Source organism: Passer montanus, unplaced genomic scaffold (genome assembly GCF_014805655.1).
Source record: "Passer montanus isolate IOZ18808 unplaced genomic scaffold, ASM1480565v1 scaffold4, whole genome shotgun sequence".
In the NCBI taxonomy this organism is placed as follows: Eukaryota; Metazoa; Chordata; class Aves; order Passeriformes; family Passeridae; genus Passer; species Passer montanus.
In genome coordinates, this window is record NW_024368818.1 from 2,795,728 (window position 1) to 2,809,409 (window position 13,682).

At 48.2% G+C, this 13,682-nt stretch overlaps 2 protein-coding genes and 2 non-coding genes across 4 annotated transcripts; all 4 read right to left on the reverse strand.

Annotated features, from left to right (window-relative positions):
• Positions 1–2,333: 2,333 nt before the first annotated feature.
• RASL11A (RAS like family 11 member A) lies at positions 2,334–3,817 on the reverse strand. Its single transcript, XM_039718719.1, has 4 exons — positions 3,534–3,817; positions 3,383–3,439; positions 3,225–3,304; positions 2,334–3,028 (listed from the first exon to the last, which is right to left on the reverse strand). Exons 1-4 carry the CDS (start codon positions 3,652–3,654, stop codon positions 2,576–2,578), a joined length of 711 nt encoding a protein of 236 aa, XP_039574653.1. The 5' UTR covers positions 3,655–3,817; the 3' UTR covers positions 2,334–2,575.
• A 4,405-nt stretch (positions 3,818–8,222) lies between these two features.
• RPL21 (ribosomal protein L21) lies at positions 8,223–12,958 on the reverse strand. Its single transcript, XM_039718544.1, has 6 exons — positions 12,878–12,958; positions 11,649–11,727; positions 10,884–10,945; positions 9,768–9,880; positions 8,962–9,112; positions 8,223–8,358 (listed from the first exon to the last, which is right to left on the reverse strand). The coding sequence occupies exons 2-6, from the start codon at positions 11,713–11,715 to the stop codon at positions 8,269–8,271; spliced, it is 483 nt and encodes a 160-aa protein (XP_039574478.1). The 5' UTR covers positions 11,716–11,727; positions 12,878–12,958; the 3' UTR covers positions 8,223–8,268.
• LOC120506793 lies at positions 9,576–9,708 on the reverse strand. The gene has a single exon (XR_005628596.1). It is a non-coding gene; the product is annotated as a small nucleolar RNA SNORA27 (small nucleolar RNA).
• On the reverse strand, positions 10,087–10,167 carry LOC120506790. Its single transcript, XR_005628593.1, has one exon. It is a non-coding gene; the product is annotated as a small nucleolar RNA SNORD102 (small nucleolar RNA).
• Positions 12,959–13,682: the final 724 nt, after the last annotated feature.

The window sequence follows — 13,682 nt, forward strand, 5'->3', positions numbered from 1 at the left end:
TTGGAGCTGCTCTGCTAGTACTTGCGAGATGCTTTGCCCTCCCTGCCCTGGTGTGCCCCTCTTTGCTTACTCAGGACTGAAGAAAATGCTGGCGTAAAATGTGCTGGGAGCCAGCAGGTTCTTCCTGTTCTTTACCTGTCAGCTCAGGGTGGAAAACTTCTGGGTGAGACTGTGCCAGCCAGGGGAAGTTCAAACAGACTAAATGCCTAATTTATGTACCTCTACCCAAAAATGTTACCCAGAGTGGGCCAAAGGAGCTGCTGCCTTGAGTTGGAGGTGTATCAGAGCAGCCATCCCTCCCGGCCATCGACATGCCCTAATCATCCAGATTCCCCATACCTCCCTGAGGGGCTCATCCTGCTCCTGACATGTGGCTGAAGCAGCCCAGCAGCATGAGAAGCACGGGATGGAGACAGGAGGTTTTGTGCCTCTGACCTGAGCATGAGTACCTGCATAGCAAGAGACATCTCTAGCTTTTTCCCATGAGAGAGAGAGAGATGGGGAAAATGATTGCATTTATCCCCCTGCTCCTGCCCATCCCTGCCCCTTGAGTGCCCACTGGTTCCTGCACAAACTGTTCCCCTGTACCAGAGTGGGGATCCAAGCTCCTGCTTTGCCGGGGGCAGTGGGAGGCACCTAAGTCCATGCCTGATGTGATTTTGCACCTGGCCCTTGAGGACGATGGTGAGATGCAGACTTGTCCAATAACATCACTTGCCCCTTTAGCATATTTTGTACCATGTGTGCACTGAATATCTTTAGCAACTTGCTTGGTGAAACTCTGTACTGGATACATGAGTAGGAAACAATTTCCAAAGACAAAAGCTGCAGGTTAAAAAACAACTGAAACTACCAGAGTGGTATTTTCTCTTGGAAACAATTTGTTATCCTGGTTTCAAGATGGTGAAATGTTCCACAAATATCCCACTTGTGACTTTTCAATTCCTCTTCAAATTTCCCCATGGACACATGGTCCATGTGGTGAGTTCAAGCCTGCCAGGGACACGCTCATTCTCACCAACCCCATCATCCTGCTTCCTTCAAGAGTTTTGGACCCAGCTTGCAGTCCCGGTTTCAGTCTGTTCCTGAAGATCTGGGATCAGCTCTCCTGTGCCCTTGGGCAGGGCAGCACAGGGCCTTCAGGGAGGAGACAAAGGTGACATGCCTGGGCTGAAGATGTGCACGTAGCCCTGGGTGGGAAATAGTGCTGCTGGCACCCCACACCCTGCCCAGGCTCACCCAGACCTCTGCTGCTTCTGCACAGAGCATTGTCTTTCACTCCCCAGTCCCCCTTCCCTCAATTACCACCATGAGGAAGACTCAGATGCAGATAAAGAGTGAAGGTGGCCCAGGAAGCTTCAAGGCCCAGGGATCAGAAACAACAGGCACTGCCCACCAACTGCAAGGCACAGCACCTACCTGCTTTTCCCAACAAAAGGGAAAAAGAAAGTGGTCTTTTGACTTAATCTCAAAAAAAACCTCACAGAGGTTTTAATTTATAAAATACCAGCACAACCTGGAGCTGTGTTTGAGTGAGGACAGCAAGTTTCCCCTGTACAGATTAATCCACTTCCACAATTTCTACTCAGCATGGAGTAGTTTTATTTCTTATATACATAATTCAGAGGTATATTGGAAGGGCAAAACCTACATTCTATGCTCAGGCATCCACCAAACACTTAATAAAACCCATTCTAGTATGGTTTAGAGTTTATGTGAAGTAAGAGTAACGTTGGAGCTGTTTCCAATAGCTACAAGATTACTCTGGGAAGATAAAGGTGTGATTCCTTTTAAATGTAGCTATTTTCTGTCCAAGGAAAAAGTCCTACGCATCAGTCCTTCCTATCATACATCTCCAGAGAAAGCAACAGCCAACCCACACACTCCTCTGCTCTGGATTGCTCAGCACTTTGTTCCACGGCAATCTGTAGGAGAAACTCAGCCCTCCTGTTAAATGCTTGGGGCTCAAATGATTAATCCTGTACAACAGATCTCTAAGGCACATCGGAAATTGGAGCTCATTCCTAACAGCCTATCAGCATTCAGGCTATTACAGGTGCAAGCAGAACAGCAGCTTTGAGGGAGGAAGCAGTTCTGTTATAATCAGAATTCTTACAGACATCTTCATATTTAATAGAGCTTTTTTTACCTCCTACAAAGTTTTCCACCAAGGCTTTCCAAGCATTGTATAAAGGCGGGTAATGATTTACATCATTAACACTCCCATTTTACAAACAGGAAATTGAAGCTTCCAAAGAAAATCATGAGTGGCTTAACACAGAAAATCCCAGTTCCCCCAAAAAAGAAAATGCATCAAAGCCTCCTGACAAAAGTCCCCTTTCCAAAAGTCCACCTTTATTTAGTTGATATTCAGCTTTTTTTTTTTTACCTTTTTTTTTAACCTTTTTTTTTCTTTAAAAATAACCCAACCAGTCAAATGAGAGAACAGCAAGGAAATTGCAAGCTTTGACATACTTACTTCTACACTGCTGGCATTAGTACAAAAATAAAGATTTTTATTAACTAGTTTACAAAAATAAATTCTATTGAGTCCCAGAGGATGTCACTGGGAGGTTTACTTGACTTTGGAAGACAAAGCCTGTTTGAAACGTCTCTTTAGATCTTGCATGTTGGGAGATTTGGGCCGAGGGATGATGGATGACCGCCTCCTGTCTGTGCTGCCAGCATGCTGTAGTTTGCTGACCTCCTTGCAAAGATACTGGAAGACATCACAGACACCTTGGGAGTCCTCGCTGGTGGAGATTTCCAAGAACAGGCTGCCCAGTTCATCTGCCAGCTGTAGTCCCTCTTTTGCCTGTACTTGCCTGGCGTGGAGGAGGTCAGCTTTGTTCCCCACGATAATGACGGGAGTCCTGGCATCGGGGTGCACCTTGCGTATGTGCTGGTACAGGGGCTGGACCGACTGGTAGCTGCTGTAGTCGGTGATGGAGTAGACCAGCAGGAAGCCCTCTGCCCACTTCACGCACCGGGACAGGGAGTCCAGCACCTGCACGCAGTCCTCCTGCACCTGCGGTACAACACAGAGCACAGATTCGGCACTGGGACATGAAATGTAAGGACCGTACCACAGCACCATCAACGGGTCCAAAGGGAAGCTGAGCTCTGTCTCAGGAGACGAAGTCCGGGCATGCAGGAAATTTGGGCTCAAGAGCTGACCCTTTGGGTAGCGGACGACAACCGACTGATCCAAAACATCTCCGTACCTGAATGCATCCCGGCGTGTCTTGGATCTCTACGGCAACGTGGTCCCCGTCGAGATGGACCAGCCGGGAGTAGAGGTTTCCTGGGGAGCAGAGAGCCGTGAGCCGCCGGCCGCGGGGCCCCGCCGCCCCGCACCGCCCCGCACCGCCCCGCGCCTCACCTGTGTTGGGCTCGTAGTCACCGATGAAGCGCTTGGTCAGGAACCGCACGATCATGGCTGAAACACAGAGCGCGCGTTAGGCGGGACGGACGGACGGACGGGCAGGGGAGGAGGACGGGCAGGGGAGGAGGACGGGCAGCCCCGCACTCACCGCTCTTGCCGACGCCGCGGGCACCCAGCACGGCCAGGCGGACCTGGGCGCCGGGCGGCCCCGGGGGGCACTCGGCGATGGGCGCCAGCAGGAAGGGCTGGGACATGCCCGGCAGGCGCATGGGAGAGGCGACTCGGCGGCCGGAGGGCTCGCAGGGCTCCGCTCGGCTCGGCCGGCAGCGCCCGGAGCGGGCGGCCCCGGCGGCTTTTAAAGGCCCCGGCGGCGGCACCGCCCGTGCCGCGGCTCCGCCCCACGGCCCTCCCGCCCGGGCTGCAGCCCTTCCCCTTTCTCCCACCCTGCCCACTGCCAGGACGTGGGGTGGCCCCCGCGGGCACAGGCACCCTGCTGAGCATCCCCCTGCCCGAGGAAGACAGGAAAATGCACCACCCTCCCTGCAGTGCGGGACTCCAGTCTTGAAAGAAAGGAAATTATTGTTTTATCTCAGATTATTTTGTTTCCACACCCAAACATATCCCTCTACACCCAGTGTTGAAAACTCAGCTTAGGGATGAAACAACAGCCAGCCCTAAAACCCAAGCGGTCTTGATTGGGCCCTCTGGGTTCTTGAAGTAGAAAAGTTTTGGAGAAGAATGGTGCTCTACCACGGACTGCCCTTAAATGAGCCTCAGACATGCAAGCAGCTGTGCAGGTGTTTCAGTCCCCAGAAACCAATGCCCTGGCTCCTGCTTCTGCTCTGTGCCGCCTTGCAACTGTGGAAGTGCTTAAAAGAGAAATAATCCATTCAGAGGCTGCTTTCATTTTTATCAGGGAGATAGCACATGCCAGCAGGATACAACATGGAAAAGGAGAGTGGATGGTACTCAAATGGACTAATCTCATGGCACAGAGGGATGGAGGCACTGTGAGAGCTGCTGGGCCCCAGCTGCAGGTTGATGCTTAGACAGCCCAGCTGACCCTGGATGCTCACACACAGGCAGCTGAGTTAGGACAATGCTAATTTACATCAGTTAAAGTAGTACCTGCAGAAAAGCATGGTGGAAGAAGCATTGTTGATTGTGCCACTCTAGTGCCCAAGAACCCCTCCCCTATGGATTTCTTTTAACTTCCAAAAGCTATTGCCCCTAAAATTTCTACTTTACTCCCCATCATGTCAGCAAGCTCTTTTCTTTTGGGAAATAAGATTTCTCCTGTATCACTAAAAGCTTTTGGTGTCCAGAGGTTCCCGCTATTGTCACCTGCTCCTATTGTCAGGGGATTGCTTGTCTTTGGCCTCACTCACAGCAGCTATTTTTACACACTTCTTTACAAAAGAGCTATCAGAGTACATTCAGTGTGCCTTTGAAAGAATGCTACTGAAACAAGTCCGTTCCAGACAGATGATTCCCAGGTGCAGAGCTGTGAAAGCAGGATTAAACAACTGTCCTTCTCAAACCTTGAGGAGCTCTCTTTCTGGTTAGCTGTGACTCCAGCTGCCTTGCCTGCTGCTGGGAGCACCCCCAAAGGGCAAATGGGGGTGGTCAAGCAGAGAGATAACATTGCCCAAGGCCAGGCAGGACACCCTGTGAAGGAATTAATGTCCAGGCTGTGACTGTGTCTCCATCAACACCTACCCAGGTGCAACAGGAGCAGCTCAGTAAATTGAAGCAGTTGGGGCCCAGATTAGCTGTCCCCACGCTGCAGACTAAGCATCCCCAGGATGTGCGGGGCCCCAGGCTATTCCAAGGGGCCTTTCTCTGCTCTGCAGGCCCCACTTGGAAGTGCCAGGCTGTACTTTTTCACCCACCCTCTGTGGATGGCCTATGCCACTATCCCTAAGGCCCAACACTATCCCCGTTCCCTCAGCAACACTGCTCAGTGCCAGTTATGCCATACTGCTGCCCGACACATCTCCCTGTTCCAAGCTCTGGCAACGTTCGACAGCAGTACTTTTGGCTTGCTCCTGTGATGGTGGCATGGAGGACATCCCGAGAACATCTGGAGCTTCTTTTTTTTTAAATTTTCCTCGGTTCCTAAGCTGTATGGGTGCTGGTGGTGGGAGCAATGTTCCTACCCTGTGCAGCCTCTGTACTGACAATGGTTCTTCCTCCCCCTTCCCAGTCCTGCCTTTTCACTGACCTTCCCTGCCTAACACTGCCTACACAGTGCTCAGGAAACCCCAAATCCTGGTGTTGCCAACAGGCTATAAAAGGTGAAGCTGACAGCTCAGAAGACATCTTCCTTGCTGCTTCTCTAGGAGACAACAGATGTTTGCCAGGGCTTTTGGCAAGGAACCAGCAGTAAAGGTTCGTGGCTGTAAAGGAGCCTCAGAACAGGACTGCAGAGAACTGGTTACAGCTTATGGGTTTAGTGTGTAAAACCCTTCCAGGGCAAGTGAAAACTGGGGACCCCAAACCCTGTAAGGAACATGCTTCATGTTTCAGCTCAGGACTGGAGATATCCCAACAGGCACTTCTTCAGCTTTTGCCAATTCACAGATCTCCCTCTTTCGTCAGGATTGTGCAAAAACAGGGCAGCAGAACACACAGGAAGCAAACTTCAGCAGCCGAGATCAGGTACCGAGATCTGTTAAGTGCCTGGGCTGTTTCTACAAACTTCAGATGAGCACGAAAATCCCCACTGCACTGAGAGCAATGAACAGACAGGTTACACCTTAGTTTATTTGTCCTGTTTCCAAACATTAAAAACAAACAAACAAACAAAAAAAGAGGTTCTTTTCTTCCTGTACAAATTCAGCTTCATTTTCAGTCATTTCTGGGAATCCTGACCAAGGAAAGCCTTCCCAACCTCTCTTCCCAGCCCATACAGGTCTTTCAAATACGCATTTACAACCAACTACCGTTGGCATAGTGACCTTAAAAACACTTTTTCTAAATAAATTGGAAAGTGTTGCAATGCAGTGTCTCTGGGAGCACAGCTGTCAAACAAGACCACTGTAATGCTGTCCAGTCTTACTATTGCAAATTGTTGTAACTAAGTTCAAAAGTTTAGAACTATGCCCCACTTATGATGTTAATCATTTCATCATGCTGCTACAGCTAATCCGCCGTGATTTTGACAAATGAGTAGCAACCAAATACAGAACCAAAATAGCTTAGACATGCATGCATGAGAAGCACATTTAAAATGCCATCACCAGTTTGTATCCAATAGCCTCCCACTTAATTCCTACAAAGCCTAGTGGAAAATGATGCTTATCTTGTAAGGCAAATACCAATTTTAAATGGCTGTGGAAAGTGACAAGCCAAAGAGGTTGATAAAGCACACAAATCCTGCTGCTCCAAGAAAAGCCCCTTGACCATAAAAGCCAGTGCAGCAGAGAGGACTTCAGGATACAGTGGGGCACTCCATGTCCAACCCCTCCAGTGTCAGAATACAGCTCTACTGTCATGGAGCAGCCTGCTAAGGGGCAAGCTCCAAGTCACTTCCAAAGTCATTCCACCCATACAGCCTGCTGCATCTTCTGAGATGGGAGCTTGGAGAACTTCAAACATAATCTGCTCACTGGAACTTGCAAACTCCAGCCCATCCAACCTAAAGCCCATCAGCCTTAAATACCAGCCCAAGCTAGACTCTGAATTCAAGGTCCAAGACCTACATTCCATGAGAATGGGAACACCCACGACTGAGAGTTAGGTAAAAGCAAACCTCATCATCTCTGTGTTCCTTACTCCCACACTTACAAGCTGCCCTGCAATTCACTGTTCAGTAACTCTCAACAGTGAACACCTACAAGCAGCTTGAGGTCACTTGCTTCTCTAGTACTTCTCTCTCTCCACGTAGACATTGATTTTACATCACCTACTGAACACAGCTGAGCAATGCCTGACATGACACTTCAAGGTAAACCATTATTTACCTGTAACTACAAAATAATTAAGCCTGAGACTGTGCTTCCAAGGCTAACCAAGCAGGTTCCCTTCAGCAGTCTCTAGCAAGCTTCACTGCTAAACCAGCACTGGTTGGTAAACAGTCAGCTGAAGGAAGATCTTCTTCCATTTAAGAAGTGCACAGGTAGCACTGGGCTTCTATGAGACATCAGTGAATCTGGGATGAGAGGGATTCACTGCAACATTCAAAAGGCATGCAGTAAACATATAAAATACAAGTGTTTAGTAGCTGTGCCAGCCAATTAAAGTATTAAAAATCAAAATAAAGGCTGGCAGTTTTGGAATGAAACCCTTGTTTCTAAACTACTACCATTTTCTAAGAATGCTTATTGGCATGGGGATGCTGTAAACACTATTTTGCAGGTTACACTGGTAGAAAACCAAAATTTGCTTAGACATCTCCCTAGACACTGTTTTCAAAAATGGTTTCAACAATTCCTCAGTATTCATGAGGCCCCTTAGCCAAAACCTTGCATCAACCTTGAAACACCTTATCTCTTTTCCTAAAAAAAAATTTAAAAAATTAAAAAAAAAAATAAATCAAGCCTTCAAGTGGCACTGGGCAATTCTTGATACAAGTTCTTAGTCTGCTGGTGAAATATTCCATGTCTCCTCATAACAGCTCATGATCATTACTAAGCACTAGTAAATTTCAGTGCTCCTATATTTATCATCTATATAAATGATGGAACTCATCAGCAAAAGCTGCAGATGATTTAAATGACTAAGCATCGTGGTAAATGCAAGCTAAATAAATAAACTTCAATAAAAGAAGGTTTCTAAAGCATCTGTTCAAACAAAAAAGCCCCAAACCCAACTAAATGAATCAGCCACAATCACATACACTTGTCCAAAACCATATCTTTAGTTTATTTTTTAAACATACATTATGCCATGAATTCATAAGGAATTGGCTCCAGCAGCTCTGGATCCTTGCCATTAGTTCTCACAAAGTGTGCTTCTCTTGGTGGAGCAGGCTATAAACAGAAAAATAAAAAAGAAAACTTATGACATTACAGCTCAAAAACATCTTTTCAGAAAATAACATTTTGTCAACCATTTAGCACCTTATTATGTAAACATTACAGCAATTTCACCATTCCTAGTCTCATAAATTTGATTCAAGGAGTAGCAGTAAGAAAATGATCTGTCAGAAAGTGTGTCTGACTCTCGCTTCTGAATTAAAAAACCTATGCTTTACTCTCTGCAGCTCACCAACCCAAAGAACATGGAGTGATGTATCCTGCAGCTCCAGAACCAACAGCCATTACCTATTCTCTGGTCATAAATTCTTTCCTGCAAGGGTTACAATAGAACCTGTTGCAACTAAAAATTCAACTAAATCAAAGATTCTACTGATCCTAAAACCACCCAGAGCTGCTGCTGCAGACAAGCAACAACACAGGAAGCACCCAAGCCTTTGTTCAGGGCTACAGTTACAATTTTCATCTGGCACAGAGCAGTTCTGCTCAGGCAGCAAACATCCCAGACAGCCCAAATGCCGACACACTGCACGAGGCCACTGCCCCAGAATTAAGTCATCTCCTGCCCAAGGACTGTGACCTCAACAGAAACATTACCTGACGTTTCAGCTGAACCCAAATGCCTTTTTCTTTTGCTTCCTTTTTCTTCCTTTCATTTTCCTTCACACGCTGCAGAAAGCTGTCTCTGCTCTTGGAATGCTTAATATGCTCTATACGCACATTAATTCTCTTGGCCAGAATCTTGCCCCTAAGGAAGGCAGTCAGTTTTTAATCTTCACTTGAAAAAGGTCACATTAAATCAAGACTTTCAGAACTAACTCCATAAGCTCAATTACAGGTCATTTTTCTTTAAAGGGCAATACCTCAAAACACAGCTACAGATGCACATCAGATATAACTTACATATAACTAAAAGATTATTATTATATAACAGTGAAATATACGACAGTGTGCTGAAAATTTCATATTAAAATTGTGGAGAAGACGTAGTTTTAGCCTCTTAGCATACAAACAAGTAATTTTATTACCAATGCACAGCAGTCAAGCTCCTGGAACAAAAAAAACCCCAACTTGTCTTTTTTTGACTAAACAGCACAAAATTCAGCTGGATACACCTACATACTAGTATTTTAAAAGGGTATCAATACCAGCACACTGGCTGAAAAGCCCTGCCACGTAATGTGACTTTAGGTGCTGGTAAAAGAAACAAAAAATGTTTCCTCTGACAGGATCCAAGTCAAATGAGCACCATTTGCTTGGGTTATAAAAAGGAAATACACTTTACCCACCTTGAATGACCAATCAAGACAAGAACTGTCTAACTGGCAAAGTGAAAGGAGGGTGCAATTGCAGTTCAACTTCCTCAAATATCAAGTTCCAATACTCAGAATTTCATTACTTACTTAACCTGCTTGTTAACAATAATGCCCACGGCGTGCTGAGTGACATTATACACCCTTCCAGTCTTGCCATGGTAACACTTGTGGGGCATGCCTTTCTGAACAGTACCCATACCCTGTTAAGGAGCAAAAAGAAAAGGAAAAAAAAATGGGTGGGGGGGAAAGTAGCATCAATTATTTTTCTCTAGGAAGTAATTTAAACTATACATTTCAAATTATTTGAGATTTATTATAAAATATTCCCATTTTGTCCTAAAGCTGGAATTTATAACCACGCATTTTGCATCTGAAGACTACCAAATTTTGCTATGTCAGTTCTGGTAGCTTTCAGTGTCGGTGAAATGATAGATCACTTTGCTTACAGGAAGAGCAAGCAATCACAGAAGACATTCATCATCAAGCTCCAGTGCGTGAGGAAGTGTCAATTCTGAACAATACGTTCTCCAAGTCAAACAACAAACCAGCAAATTAACCACCACCTTCCGTGTGACTGCTACGGGAACGTGGCATTCCAAATGAAACCAAAGGATTCAACCAAGCAGGAATCCTTGATGAAAGGCTTTCCACATTCACAGCAACTCAGATGTGAAAGCACAGCTGACTTTAAAAGACAAGTTCTGAAATATAGCAAGTGACAGGAAATGCCACTTCACTTTTTCCCCCTTTAGTGATATATATGATGCATCCTCACATTTATTTCTTGATTTCTAGTTTTAGTACAGCTTTGCCATCACCTAACTATGAACTGCCCCACCACAAATCATGGCTCACAACAGAGTATCTACTAAGTGACAGCTGGGGCTCCTAGGAAAGTTGTGCCAGTAGCCAACTCAAACACTGGCTATGGCATATTTCACTCCTGTTCTTCAGCTGAACACACCATAACAAAGCACACCCAAATGACATGTATCTACAAAACCCCACATACAGCAGCATATGACACTGAAGTGCCACTACTGGTCCGGTAGCACTGTCATTCCATTGCTCCCTAAGGGAGCAGCAGGCACTTGTGTTGACACACGTGACCCAAGCAACAAGGGAGTCCATCCCAAGGAGCTGGAGACCACACAGGACCACAGTGCTTCAGCTTTTAGTGTCACACAGCACTGCAGAAAGTACCTTGATGTCAACGATGTCACCCTTCTTGTAGATCCGCATGTAGGTAGCCAGAGGGACCACTCCTGTTAAGAGATACAAATTTGGAGACTTAGCCCAGAATTTCACACACACAAAAAAGGATGGGGGACAAAGATCATGCATTTGATACAATTTTCCTAAATACCTCAAAAATCAAACCAATTTTTTTTAAAGCAGTAATTACTCACGTCACATACTTCAAATTTTTAAAATATCCAGCTAAAGAAAAATTAAGATTTGTGTTCCTAATGCCGAAATTGAAGAGACATTAAACTATTTAGTTTATCAATATAAATGCAACTGCTTATTGACCAGAGGAAAAAACCTCTATGTTTTAAGTAACTGCTGAAATACTTTCCTCACCTTAGAATTAATTTTCAAGCACTGACAGAATTAGCACTGTGGCTACTGTCAAGCAACCAGAATACCAATGCATCTGAGGTGAGAGCTCAGAGCTCCGTGTGTAGTTCTAAAGCTTTCAGCCCAAGTTGTCAGAAATCCTTTGGCACAGTTGTTCCACAGCCCATGCCCAGGGACTGCAGCTGCCCATCAGGTGGATGCAGTGCAAGGGACACTCACCATGCTTGCGGAAGGGCCTGGAGAACCAGTGAGAGCTCAGAGCTCCGTGTGTAGTTCCACAGCCTTTAGCCCAAGTTGTCAGAAACCCTCTGGCACAGGCCCTTGTTCCACAGCCCATCCCCAGGGACTGCAGGGTCAGTAAGTGGATGCAGTGCAAGGGACACTCACCATGCTTGCGGAAGGGCCTGGAGAACATGTAACGCGTCCCCCTCCTCTTCCCCTTTGTGTTCGTCATTTTGGCTGATTACTGCAAAAAAGGGAGGCAAATTGTTCAGAACCACTAGTTCACTCACCACAAAGTTGATGGAATTTTCAGGTATTTCAGATTAAGCCTTTCAGAATGACACTGCTTCAATTCAAGCAATGGCATTCACTCAGGCATCCAAAGGAATCAGAGCTTACAGGACCACAGCCTAACTCAGGTTAGACTGGATGCCAGCAAGGTACTCAGTTTAACTCCTGCTTACAGCAAGGTCTACTGAGATCAAACCAAGCTACTCAAGAACCTTCTCCAGTCAATGATCAAAGGATTTTCAAGGATCAAAGAATATTCGATATTAGAAGGGACCCACAAGAACCCTCATACCCAAATTAAAACCTCCCCTGACACATCTTCATGTCACTTCCTCAGGTCCCATCTCCGGTCACCACAAAGATCAGTGCCTGCCCCTCCATGTCCATTTGTGCAGAAGCTGTAGTGATGAGGTATTCCCAGAGACCTCAGCTGCTCCTTGTATTAGTTCCCTCAAGACCTTACTGCACAGCATTCCTAGGGAGCACATTTGGAGGCCCGGCTGTTACCATTAACATTATTCCCCTTACATCCAGTCTGGGAGACTCCTTCTGACTTCAGCTGCTTGTTTCATGCTTCTTCCACACGCCCTTGCCAGGCGCTAGGATACATCTTTATATTGTGAGATGTACCTCGATGACACCTCTGCCCCGCTCCCTAAGCCTCTCCTTACAAGGCATCCATAAGGCACGATCCCCACCACGAATTTACAGGCCACTGTTCGGTCTGACACAAGGCTCACATGCTCCGCAGGCCTGACGCGCGGCCATGCCGGGGCTGTGGGCCCCGAGGAGCCGCCGACATCCCGCCGGGGTGACCGGGCCCGCCGCCCCGTGCTGCAGCGCTGCTGCTCCGCACCTGCACCCGCCGCGGGCCTCGGCGGCCGCTTCCTCCCTCAGCACCCTCAGCGCAGCCCGCCCGCACGGCCACCCGCGGCCTCCCCGCTCCCCCATCCCCGCCCGAGGAAGGCCGTGGTGCTCCCCTCAGAGCCGGCGGCTCCCCGCCCGCCCCTGCCAGCAGCAGGACCCCCCCGGGCGCGTTCCCACCCCTGTCCCCCCGCGCCCCCAGCGCGTCCCCCGGAGCGGCGGAGGCCGCGGGCGCTCACCGTGCGTGCGCACAAAATGGCGCCCCGGCTCCAAAGGAAGGGGGCGGCGCCGCGCCCGCCCTTAACAGCGGGGCCTCGCGGGGCTGCCCGCGCCGCGCCTGACGGCAGGGCTGGCCTGAGGGGCTGCGACCCCCGGATGCTGATCCCGGAAAACAGCGGCGGGACAAGGCTGAGCCCGCGGCTAAAGCGGGACTAGCCCGGGGGATGCACGGCTGTGCGTGTGTTTTCATGGCAACGGGCAGAAAGCGATGCACAGGAAGCTCAGCTGAACGCGAGGCAGAGCGTGTTTCCTGTGCAGCGCTGGAGCAGAACGCGCGGAGCGCTTGTGGAGCCTCCCTCAGGGGAGAGGTTCAGGAGCTGTCCGCACCGATCCTGCGCCATGTGCTGTGGCGAGCAGCTGGCCCGCCATCCTCCGGGAGTCAAGTTTGTAAATACAAGCCATAAGCAGCCGGCAGGGTGTTTTACGACACGAAAGCAGTACATTTAAATTGGCGGCAGTGTGAGCCTGCCGGCGCTGCGTGTGGCAGTCACGGCTGCGCGAGCGGAGATCCCGCATTGCCGGGCAGGGAAGCGGGGTGGGAGAAGCATCCCAAACAACCAGAGGCGAGGAGGCTGCGCAGGTCTGGGTTTTCTTAGTATTGTAATGAGGTTTTCCGTATTATGACGCCGCAATCTCCAATTTGTGTGGCAGAGATTCCCACCAGATAAATAAAGCCCGGATTCTCCACAGAGAGCTCTTACAGGTTGCAGCGGCTCCCAGAGCCAGGGGAGTGCTGAGCAGGTTCCCGAGCTGGCAGAGGGAGCC